This window comes from Chenopodium album, chromosome 6, assembly GCF_948465745.1.
Source record: "Chenopodium album chromosome 6, dcCheAlbu1.1, whole genome shotgun sequence".
In the NCBI taxonomy this organism is placed as follows: domain Eukaryota; kingdom Viridiplantae; phylum Streptophyta; class Magnoliopsida; order Caryophyllales; family Amaranthaceae; genus Chenopodium; species Chenopodium album.
In genome coordinates, this window is record NC_137839.1 from 32,128,586 (window position 1) to 32,141,291 (window position 12,706).

General features: G+C 42.3%; 1 protein-coding gene across 1 annotated transcript; it reads right to left on the minus strand.

The window, feature by feature from the left end:
- Window positions 1-1,174: 1,174 nt before the first annotated feature.
- LOC145636859 (uncharacterized) lies at window positions 1,175-4,567 on the minus strand. Its single transcript, XM_081688398.1, has 5 exons — window positions 2,640-4,567; window positions 2,228-2,419; window positions 2,029-2,128; window positions 1,771-1,945; window positions 1,175-1,722 (listed from the first exon to the last, which is right to left on the minus strand). The coding sequence occupies exons 1-5, from the start codon at window positions 4,565-4,567 to the stop codon at window positions 1,175-1,177; spliced, it is 2,943 nt and encodes a 980-aa protein (XP_081544524.1).
- Between the last annotated feature and the right edge of the window lie 8,139 nt (window positions 4,568-12,706).

Below are 12,706 nucleotides of genomic sequence, written 5' to 3' on the forward strand. Positions count from 1 at the left end.
AATTAAATTAAGCTAAAAGTGATTCTGTCCATACCATCTTCTTTGCATGTTGGGAAGCAGATATCGAACCTTGGAAGTGGGACGGTTCAATTTCATTAGACAAGGAACTGCCCCTCCTATTCTTCTTATTCTGCTCTGATCTAGCCATGAATTCTTGATTGGTGTTGGGAACATCCAGCATTGTCTTGTGAGCTTCTTCATTCATCCATTTTGGCTTCTTACCGTTCATTCTTTTGGTCACTTGGTTGAACACGTCACGAAGGCGATAGCCAGCTTTGTGGTGGTATCCTTTTCTTACTTGGGCATCTATGGCATCATCCCATTCAAACTTTTTTTGCATTCACAACAACAAAGTAAGTAGGACATAGTTTAAAGACTAACTAAAAAACAAGAGTATCTACTACATCTTACGGTAAACAAGTTCCACCAATGTTCTTTAGTGGCATCGTCAACTGTTCCGTAGTTATGCCGGCCATATAAAAAATAGCCCTTTATGCACTTCGAGATGGCCTTACTAACCGAAATGTCGTCGAACCTAGAAATAAACCAAAAAGCAATAAGGGTATTGTCGTTAGGATTACTTAAATTCATACAAATTTAAATCATGGGTTTCTTACCACAAGTTGGTCGGGTGTAATCTCTTCTTTCTAGATGGCTGTGAGCATTCTCCTTGCTGAAACTGTGTCTGGCTCTGCGTATTAGGGACTTGAGTGTTATTGCCGAGTCCCAAATACGACTCGTCCTCATCCTGCGTCTCGGAGTCTTGCATTTCACTATCTTCTAAGTGACGAGAGTTATTCACCTTGGAACGAGAATCCTTGCCTTTACCTTTTTTTCCCCCTTCTTGTTATATTAACCTATATCGAAAACAAACACTACGCGTAGGTTAATTACATGTAACCAAAAAACACTTAAAATTTTATGCAAATTAAAAATACATGTAACAAAAAATTAACCTTAAAATTACATGTATCTAAAAAACACTAAAAAATATATGCAAATTCTTTATCACATGTAATAGTCTCCATAAACTAATTAAAAAAATAACATGAACGTTTCAGGGACAGATTTAAAACACAATATAGCCATTACTACTCAAAGATGCATGGTTCATGACATCACAAATATTACAACTTAGCAAATTAGAATCAGTACTAGGATGAATTACAAACTACTACTGTGATTCATCACAACTATCATTACAATCATCGACATCATTACATTCATCATCATCATTGTCCTCGTCATCAGTATTCAATAACCAAATGCAATCATCCTCGCCATCCTCACTATCACTTGAATCAAACTCTGCCTCATCATCGCTGGAGAATGAACCTTCTTGAACCAAATCCTCATTGTCCGAATCATCATCTATTTCTTCAGTACCAACACCATAGTTCGGAATATCATTTGGTGCACATAATGTTGTGGTGGTGTCACTACTTGTTTCTTGCAAAAATTCCATGTCCACGGGAGCATCAACAACTGATCTGGCCTTTGTCTTAATCACAGCCAACCATTGTGCTCGATCTCTCTTCAAACTCGGGTAGGGTGCAAAGTACACTTGACTAACCTGATAAGATAACACAAAAGGGTCGTACTTGGGGTATTTCTTGGTGTGGTTGACATCTATGATCTTGTATTCCTCATGTACCATCATCCCCCTGACATAATCCATCCACTTGCATTTAAACAAAATGGTCTTATATGATCTAGTAGGACCTGTGTAAACGAGTTCAATAATGTCCTCTTAGGTCCTAAAATACTGACCCCCTTCTGCATTTGAAACAGAAACACCGTAGTTCATTGTTGATTTGTATCTTCCGGTCATCTCTGTTTGAAAATTATAGCCGTTTACAAATATTTGCTTCCAAGTCCTTACTTGACTAAAAAGGCGCATTGACAATGCCTGCACGATATCATCTGCTGGCTTATCTCGAATTACCTAAGGAATACCCAAATAATTCCATAACGTGAGACAAGTTATTAGCACTTAATCTCTTTGGAGAAGTAAAAAGCAAATATTACCTTATCACGAAACCAATTAGGAAACTCTTTCTCAAATCGTTGCCACACATCTTCTCTACGGAAATTAGGTTGTGTGTGAAGAATGTGATCCTCAAACTCCCTAATAAATTCAAACAAGCAGTAATTGATGGTTTGCTATATAATCTAACTCTGTTACATAACAAAGTTGGTACTTTAAAGTAGATAATTTTGGGGTTACCTTTCATACACCTCTAGAATGCCACAGTTTGATAAGACATAAAGGTGTGCCCTTTCAAGTTCCTTAGAATCCAGATAACACAATCGCCCAGAATTAGGAACACGGCCACAATCAACCTTGAAGAGTTCAGGGACTTTGTTATTAGGTTCCCTCTCAGTGTCGACCACGACATTTGCGTTTCTACTAAGATCCCTAGTTTTGGTATCAACACCATCTTGTAATTAATTAGAGCAAAAGTTTGCAATTTCTTCCGTATGGCACGCGTTGCATATAGATCCTTCTACTTTAGCCTTGTTACCAATTTTGCGTTTCAAATGATTCAAGAACCTAAAAACATAGTCATCCTAGTTAGATGTGTACTGTACTGATATTTTTCCAAAAAGTGAAATTGACACAACGTAAGACACATTACCTCTCGAATGGATACATCCAACGATATTGAACTGGGCCGCCTACTCTTGCCTCGTATGGAAGGTGAATAGGCAAGTGCTCCATAGAGTTGAAGAAAGCAGGGGGGAAGATCTTTTCAAGTTTGCAAAGAATCTCAGCAATGTTGTTTTGCAGACGTTCCATATCAGTATGTGTTATAGTGGAGCAACATAAATCTCGGAAGAATTGGCTAATTTCAGTAATAGATTTCCAAACATGGACAGGGAGCAACTCTTTCAAAGATACCGGAAGCAATCTTTCCATGAACACATGGCAGTCATGGCTTTTCAAGCCATGAAGTCTACATGCTTGCATATCGACACACCTACTCAAATTAGAAGCGTACCCATTAGGAAACCGTAACTCTCGAATCCATTCGCACAGGACCTTTTTCTGAGACTTGTCGAGGGCAAATGGTGCCTTCGGTTTGGTCTCTTTACCTCTATCATCAGTTACAACATGAAGTCCAGGTCTCTTGCAGTATTTTGCAATGTCTCTTCGAGCACTGATCGTGTCACAAGTCTGCCTTTTAACATCCATCACCGTATGAATTAGTTGATCAAAGAAGTTTTTTTCGATGTGCATTACATCTAGATTGTGACGTATAAGCAAGTGCTTCCAATAAGGAAGCTCCCAAAGAGTGCTTTGCTTAAACCAACCTTTTTTTGCCTTTTTAAGCAATTTCAGAGCAGCAGGACTATCAGTTGCCTTTGCCAGGTCCTTAACACATTCCCATAATTCTAGCCCAGACATAATATGCGGTGGTGACCCCTTTTCAACTCTGTTCCTACAAAAAGTTATTTTGCTTTTTCGAAACGGGTGATCAAGATCAAGAAATTGTCGGTGACAATCAAACCACGAAACTTTGCCGCCATGATCGAGCCAGAAAGCCTTGGATTTGACTAAGCAGTACGGACATGCCTTCTTACCAGCAGTTGACCATCCAGATAGCATACCATATGCTGGAAAGTCGCTAATGGTCCAAAGTACGGCAGCCCGCATAGTGAAGTTTTGCTGCTTAGAAAGATCAAAGGTGTTTGCCCCAACATCCCACAATTTCTTAAGTTCTTCAATCAGTGGTTGCATATAGACATCCAAGTTGCCCTTTGGGTTTTTAGGACCGGGAACAAGCAGAGATAAAAACATGAATTGTCTTTTCATGCACAATGAAGGAGGCAAGTTATATGGTGTCGATATCACTGGCCAACAGGAATATTGTCCTCCAAACTTACTGTGAGGAGCAAATTCGTCGGTGCACAATCCAAGTCTCACATTTCTAGGTTCTGAGGCGAATTCTGGAAAGGTCTTGTCCAAGTGTTTCCAAGCATCACTATCAGAAGGATGAGCCATTGTGTTTGCAACTCTAGGATTATTGGCATGCCATGTCATTTCCGCTGAAATGTTCTTTGTTGCAAACAACCTTTGCAACCTCGGTGTAATCGGGAAATAAATAAGCACTTTCAAGGGCACTAAACTTCCTTTCGAAGTCTTGCTATACCTTTTTCTACCACACACTCTGCAGTTGGACAAGTTCACATCATCCTTCCAAAACAACATGCAACCTTTTGGACAGGCATGTATCTTCTCATGAGGAAGCTCTAACCCGTTAACTACTATCTTAACCTCGTAGAATGTCTCTCCCATGTTGTTATTGTCAGGAATTGCTTCATTCATCAAAGAAGCAAATCCATCCACACACCTGTGAGGCAAATTGTACTCACACTCCAAACTTGTGATTCTAGATGCAATTTCCAGAACAGACATGGAACTCCCTTCATATAAAGGACGCTCAGATTCCTCCAACAAATTAAGGAATTTCTTAGCTTGAGGATTTGGCTCTTCCTCCTCAAAATGACTCTCTTCTCCACCACCCATGTTAGGTGGGTCATTCCCAAGGGCATCCATAATCATGTCACGATATAGATTAGGTTGGGGAGGTTGGATGATTGGAAACCCTACACCTTGACACAACCATTCATGGTAGTCCTCCACAAAACCCTTTCTATATAAGTGCACTTTAACCGTCTCAGAATCATGTAGCTGAAGATTCTGACATTTGACACAAGGGCACCTAACCTCATTAACTTTACTGCTCTCTGGATGATCTTTACAAAACTAAATGAATTCATCAACCCCTTTCACGAAATCCGGTCTAATGTTGCGGGCATCCAACCTTTCATACATCCAGCTACGCTCTATTCGTTTCATGATTGCAATTCTACAAATCTCACCCAAATGACCACAATATTCAATCTAAATAAAATATCATGTTGTTTGAACAAGTAAAGCAAGCAATAAGGTTATGAATGACATTGTAGGGTCCTTACCTCTCCAACCTAACCCATCCTTGGACGTGTAATCCCACTAGTAATTGTATGCCAAGTTTTCAATTCCATGGGAAATTCGGCAGCATTTCCTTACAGTTCTCCAAGTACACAATATGAGTAGTTATGTATACTTATATGTGTACCCAGAGAACAGATTAGGAAAACACGTAGCCAAAATTTTCCATAGATTCAATAACAAGGCATACAATAACCACCTAAGTGAGAATGAACGTCCAAGAACAGTTCCAACCGGGGACTATTCAAGACATACACCTAATGTGTATGTCTTGAACGGGTATCTAGGCAAATGATGATGCAATTGTTGAATCAAAATTGAGACAAGTACATGAAGATCAAGAAACAAAATTAAAGACATTAACATCATTATCCACATAGCATTGCATAAAAAAGTAACACATAAAAATAATTAAAAGAAAAATCCACAAAATGTGCAATTAATTCACAACAAAATCCATAATCAATCAAGCTAGAAATATATAAATTTTTGGTTTTTTTAATTTATGAAACATGAAGCAAATAGGTGTATTTAAACATCCAACTAACAAGCTCCTAACACATTATTATATTTTACTTAACAAGTTAAGTACTAACAAAACTAAGTTATTATCATATAGCATAACTAAATAATTAACACATATAAAATAGTACAACCAAATTTAGGGATTTTTACTCAAAAAAAGTCAAGGTTTTGACATCAAAAATTGAAAATTAAAAAAATTACTCACCTATGGAAGGAGATCGTCGGTAAACTTGCTACTATGTTGTCGAATCTGTAAAGATTTATGATCCGTCGGTAAATAATTGAGGGAAAAAAATACAGTTTAATTAACAAAAAAAATTAAAAAAAATTGACACTTACCTGTACAACCGGCTGACGACCGGAGGAACAGGACCCGGCGAAGACTCCGACGGTGCTACCGATGATGATGCGTCGGAACAGGAACATCCACCTACACCGAAACCCTTCGCCGTCGCCTTGCACTCTCTCTCTCTCCTTTGGGTCGAACTTTGAAAAAATAGATCTAAGTCGTGGTTTTTTTTTTAAAAAAATATCAGCATATTACCGATGGTAATGGCCATCGGAAAAAAAAATAATATATTTTTTAAAATTACCGATGCCAATAACCATCAGTAAAAAACTGAGTGTTTTATTTTTTTTTTTTAAGAAAATTCTACGACGGAAGAAAACCATCGGTAATAAATTCCCGATGGTTTAGCCATCGGTTGACCATCGGTAAAATTAATAATTTCCGATAGTCACATAAACCATCGGAAATTGAAAGTATTACCGATGGAATTTAATAGCCATCGGTAATTGCCATCGGTATTTCATCAATTTCTAGTAGTGATCAAAGCCGGCCTCCGGTTCCCCCTCCACCCCGGGATTAGGAAAATCCTAAAGAGGTACGATGTAGGAGTTTGGCAGCTCACCCCCAATTCGTGGGTGAACAATCTAAGTTATATCGCCGCCTGCGAGTTCCAAAATATAAATCCAAGCTTCTCTTCCTTCGCTCACATGCATTATTTTAGCAAGGCCCCAGGTGACCATGGGGCATGGTATACTCTGACTACCTTGCCCCAATATTTGATGACTTTGGACAAAGTATCCAAATGGTCCGGGTAGAAGGACAAGTTTTACTTGATTTCTTCCCCAATTTTGAGGCATAACCGGACACTGCGCCGGTACAACACTGAGCCGGCTCTTCTAGGCAGGAAATGCCCTCTCCCAGCGTTGTCTACTAAGGTTCGGGAGCAAATAATAGATCCGGGATTTTTTGAGACAACAACCGAGCCCATGGGGGATGGGACTCACATTATAGCTCCCAAGAACTAGATCCCCCATCCGGAATTCTTCAAGGACGAGTGCTTCTTGTCCGCCTGCGGGCTGAGTACCATGTTTCCCAAGGGTAGATTACCTTACATCCGGAATGTTTGTTATTTTTATTGCAAACTTGCCACAATTTCTTCTAACCTTGAATTTTGTTCATGCAGTTGACGCCTTGAAAATGGTCGATCCGGCAAAGACACCGGCTAAGTCGGCGGCGCTGCTGCGCAAAGAGGCTGCACTTGCCAAAAAAGCAGCCATTGATGTAAAGGAGTCTAAGAAAGGCAGGGTAAGACCGCCTGACTTTTTATGTGTATACATTTTCATTCAGTCATTTTTTTTTAAAAGCAATTTGCCGGTTGGGTATACTTACCCTTGTTGATTTCTCAGGACTCTGCAAAGCGAATTCCACGATCCTTCTCCAAGCTTCTCAAAAGGCAAGGAGATGATCTGGAGAAAGCTCCGGCTGCGAAGGCCGCCGCCAGGAAGGATCCCCCTCCCCAGACACATTCTGCTGCCAAATCCGATCGTCCAACGACTGGAGGCAAATCTCCTGCTGCCATGAAGATTTAGAGCGAAAGCTCAGAACGCTCACAGCAGAAGGCGTCGGATGCCTCTACGACATCGAAGGGTGGCGAGCCACCTAATGTTGCAGACGGTGCGGCAACCACTGGGGAGGAGCAGAAGCCTGCGCCCCATCCGGATACCCAAGGTAAGGGAAGGATTGAGATACCTTGGCCACTTGACTTTATAGAGAGTCAAGACTAAGGTGGACCCCTCTGGGGATTCAGTCAGCAGCCGACAATGGATGAGTGCCAACTATGATGCCTCTTACTCACAGAGTACTACTTTTGGTGCAGATCTGACATCCGACGAGCCGAATCTTGCGGGTTTCGCAAAACGGATGGTGAGGACCCTCACCCGGTCGGAGAAGAACTCCATACCTGACCTGCAGGTGGTGGACTTCGACCGGATAATGGGCCAACTGGCTGAGGTAAAAAATCCCACAACCCCAATACTTTTCCTTTATTTGAACTAAACATATCATAATCTGGCTGTTCTTTTCTCAGGTAATGCTGAGAGTGGATGGCCTCCGGGGCCCCTTAAGGCGGAAACAAGAAGAGGTAAATGACGCCAAATGGAGGGCCCTTGAAAACCTCAAATCTTCTGAATATGCTAATTATATGTGTGATTTAAAGATTAAAGCAGAAGAGTTGAAATAGGAGGAGCTGATCCGGAGCTTGACGGTTGCGAACGATGAAGCCACCAGCCGGGCTGATGAACTTGAGCAAAAGCTGAAGGATTCCAAATTTGAGCTCAAGGCATTAGAGGATACTGATAAGGAAATCACCCAACTCCGAGCAGACGTTTCCCGCCTGGGGGTTGAGATTGTCACTCTACGAAAACAGTAGTCGGACGAGCTCGCCTAAGAGCAAAAGCGGCTGATGGAGGAGAATGAGCGAGATAATTTGGCCCGGATGAAGATCACTTGGAGCCTCCTCTACCCAAATATAGACTTTGAGGTCTATAAGCTCAGGTATGATTACGCCACTGTGGTGTATGATGCCCAAGTGCTGGGTGAGGCTCCTCCGCCTCGCTTCAAGGATTGGGCTGCCGAGCAGGGATATGAAGTCTCTAATAATGAGAAGCCAGCAGCGGATGAGCAAAATGAAGGCCCCACTGGACAAGATCAGCCGGAGCAGCAGCCTGCACCTCAACCTTAGGCGGGCCTCCCCAACTTCTGCGGCAGTATGCCAACCATTTTCTTTGCCGGCTTGAATGCCGTGTAATATTGTATCTTTACCAACCATGGGATTGGGTTAAAAATTAATTTTTGGTTTCTTCACCGGATGTGATTTTGGTTGACACTTATTCTGGCCTTTGTGCCATTTTTAATATTAATGATGTATTCCGACTCAGTCGATGTTTATATATGTTTGTGTTTGAATTTTTCAATTTGAATTTTGCGTATGTTTGTAATTCTTTAATATTATGCCTAACTTAAAAAAGCATGAGGTAATTTGCAATCCGGGTGCTCTTGCCCCAGGACGGCTGTGTGGTTGGTTTTATTTCAGATTGATTGATTGGCTTGAAAACACTTGATACTAGGAGAAGTATGGAGTGTTTTTACGCCAATCAATCACAATGGTGATTGCCCCAAACCAAGTGCACAGCCGGCCATTAAAGCAGGTGCTTTGAGCTTCTTACCCAGGCGATAATATTCCGTCTCGGGTTATCACATAGCCATTACACAAAATCTTTTTCCCCAATAGGAAGAGTGAGTGCAACTTTGGAATAAATAACCTAAGTGAGAACTTCAGCCGGTGACCGACTGATGCCTCAGGGCATCCGGTATTTGGTAACTTAATCGTTCTTCATAGATTATTCTTGTCAGACGACTACGAGTTGACCAATTCGGTCGTTCAATTTTCGCCGTCTGCATAGGTACGTAGAACCGACGAATAGTCTGTTCTCTGCGACGATTGCACCCGGAGGGGTGTCGCCGGACGCCTTTGTCCATGTTGGGACAGGCGATTTTATAAAATAAGCAACCATCCAGCCATTTTGGCCTTTGGTCTTGTTTGAGACCGGTTGTATAGCCACTAGGCGTTTTTGTGCTTAGTTTTTAATCAGACCATTGGCCGAGCGTTATTACAACATTGAATTTACATTGAATGTCGAACTTAGTTGGTTGAACGAATAGTCCGTCTGAGTATTACCCAGGCGGACAAGCAATTATTAAATTACACTAAGTATAAAACTTAGTTAGGTAAACAAAGAGTCCGTCTAAGTATTACCCAGGCGGACAAGCAATTATAACATTAAGTTACACTAAGCATCAAACTTACTTAGTTAAACAAAGAGTCTGCCTGAGTATTACCCAGGCTGACAAGCAATTATAACATTGAATTATACTAAGTATCAAACTTAGTTAGGTAAACAAAGAGCCCGTCTAAGTCTTACCCAGGCGGACAAGCAATAAAAAATAGCAAAATAATTCTGCAAACAAAGTCTTAATTCTCATTAATTGACTTACTGTTTACAAAAATTTACATTTTTCAGAAGTAATACTTTTTTAAGTTATCTACATTCCAAGTTCTAGGCAGACGCCGACCGTTTGGGGTTTCCAGACGGTAGGTGCCATCCCTGACTTCCTCATAAATCCGGTAGGGGCCTTCCCAATTTGGGGTTAGCTTTTCAGCCTCATTAGCCCTACCGGTTGCCTCCATTTTTCGTAACACAAAGTCGTCAACTTTCAAAGGACGCTTATGCACTTTCTTGTTGCAAACTCTGGTCATTCTCAGACGGTATATCTCATGGCGCAGGGCAGCGTTGCCCCTGCGTTTGGGGAGGGAATCCAATGCCAGCCGCATGGCCTCCCAATTTGCCTCTTCATCATAGAGCATGACTCTGAGAGTCGGCTTGTAGTGTTCAATGGGCAAGACGGCTTCAGCACCGTATACCCTAAGAAATGGGGTTTCTCTGGTTGCCCCTTTAGCAGTAGTCCAGATGGCCCATAGGACATGAATTAGCTCTTCTGCCCATAAGCCACCGGCTCTTTCAATTTTCTTTTTTATGTCGTCTGAGATGAGTTTGTTGAAGGCTTCAACTTGGCTGTTTTCTTGGGGTCGGCCGACTGATGCAAAACAATGTGAGATACCCTGATCTCCCAACCAAGTATTGAGATGAGGGGTTTCAAACTGAGGACAATTATCAAACACCATAGACATAGGTACCCCAAACCGAGTGATGATGTTCTTCCAGATGAAAGAGATGACATCCTTTGTCTTGATGTTCTTAACCGGCTCAGCTTCTACCCATTTGGTGAAATAATGCACAACCACCAAAATGTAGCGCTTTCCGCCTGGAGCAGGCGTATAAGGACCCAAGATATCCATGCCCCATTTAGCAAACGGGACTGGGCTGTGGATTGCCGTCAGGTCAGTAGCCGGGCGGTGAATAAGTTTGCCAAACCTCTGGCATTTGTCACATCTCTTCACCAACTCTTTAGCGTCTGCTTCAAGAGTAGGTCAAAAGTAATGCCGCCTGGCTTTGACGGCTAGGGATCTGCCGCTTATATGAGAGGCACAGTACCCAACATGCATTTCTTCGAGAACTTCTTTCCCCTTTTCTGGGGTAACACACTTCAATAGAGGTTTAAGAAAACCCGCCTTGAAGAGCTCTCCGTTTCTCAACTCGAAGTTTACTGCTTGCTTTTTTATGACGGCTGCTTCCTATGGTGAATCAGGAAGTTTGTCGTCTGCTAAATATGCCCGGATGCCATCCATCCAGGTAGAGCTTTGGTCTAAAATTCCAATGGGCTCTTCATATATGCTTCTCTTTTCAAGAACTTCCCAAAAGACCGACCGAGGAGTATCACAACAGGCGGATGAAGCCAATTTGGACAATGCATCCGCCTGATTGTTATCCGACCTGGGCACTTGATTCAGACGGAATTCCTCAAGTACCCCAGCCTCTTCTTTGACTGCCTGAAGGTATTTGATCATAGTCGGATGAGTTGCCTCATATTTTCCCTCATACTGGCTAACGAACAAATGTGAATCAGAGTAGGCGTCAATTTTAGTTGCCCCTGCTGCCTTACATATGCGGATTCCGGCTAGCAGGGCTTCATATTCCGCCTCGTTATTTGAGGCTTGAAACTTAAACCGCAGTGCATATTCAAATTTTTCCCCCTCAGGGGACTCATATATATATTTCCTGCACCGCAGCCGTTCTTCGTTAAGCTCCCATCTACATACACTTTCCACACCTGGTCAATGTTATCCGGTTGCACCAGTCGTATCATTTCAACAATGAAGTCGGCCAACGCCTGACCTTTCACTGCCTTTCTAGGTTCAAAAGTGATTTCAAGACTTTGCATTTCAATAGCCCATTTCAACATTCTGCCGGATGATTCCAAGGTAGACATTGGCCGCTTGAGGGGCTGGTCGGTGTAAATTACCACCGGATGGGTCAGAAAATACGGTTTCAATTTCTTGAAAGCCATATACAAGGCAAGGCCAAATTTTTCTACCATGGGGTACCGGAGCTCAGCATTTTTTAGAACATGTCTAATGAAATAGACCGGGAGCTGAATGTCGTCTCTCTCAGCAAGGAGAACAACACTAAGGGCATGATCTGAAACGGCTAGGTACATGTATAACACCTCTCTAGGCAGTGGACTAACAAGCCTTGGCAAAGAGTGAAAGTGTTCTTTCAGCCGTTGAAAGGCCGCCTCAACATCATCCCCCCATTCAAATCTGGTCTTCTTCCTGATTGCTTGGAAAAAGTAAAGGCACTTGTCACCTGACCGGCTGAGGAACCTCCCCAATGCCGCCAGGAAACCGGTTAGTCTTTGCGCTTCCTTGACAGTGCGGGGTGACTTCATATCAATTACCGCCTGTATCTTCTCGGGGTTAGCCTGTATCCCCCTTTGATCAATTAGGAATCCGAGAAACTTCCCAGACTCAACACCAAAGACGCATTTCTTAGGATTTAACATAACCTTATGCCGCCTGAGTGTGGTGAAGGTTTCTCGGAGATCAGCAAGGTCATCCGCCTGCTGCTTGGATTTGACTATCATGTCATCTATGTACGCCTCCACATTCCTCCCAATTTGATTAATGAAGACCGTATTAATCATCCGTTGGAATGTAGCCGGCGCATTTTTCAAGCCAAACGGCATCACAGTGTAACTGAATAACCCCTGATCAGTGACGAAGGCCGTCTTCTCTTGATCTTTGTTCCACAGGGGTATCTGGTGGAAGCCGGAGTAGGCATCCATGAAACTCATCAAGGCATGCCCGGCTGTCGAATCGACCAGACTGTCGATCTTAGGAAGTGGATAACTGTCTTTGGGACATGCCTTGTTAAGGT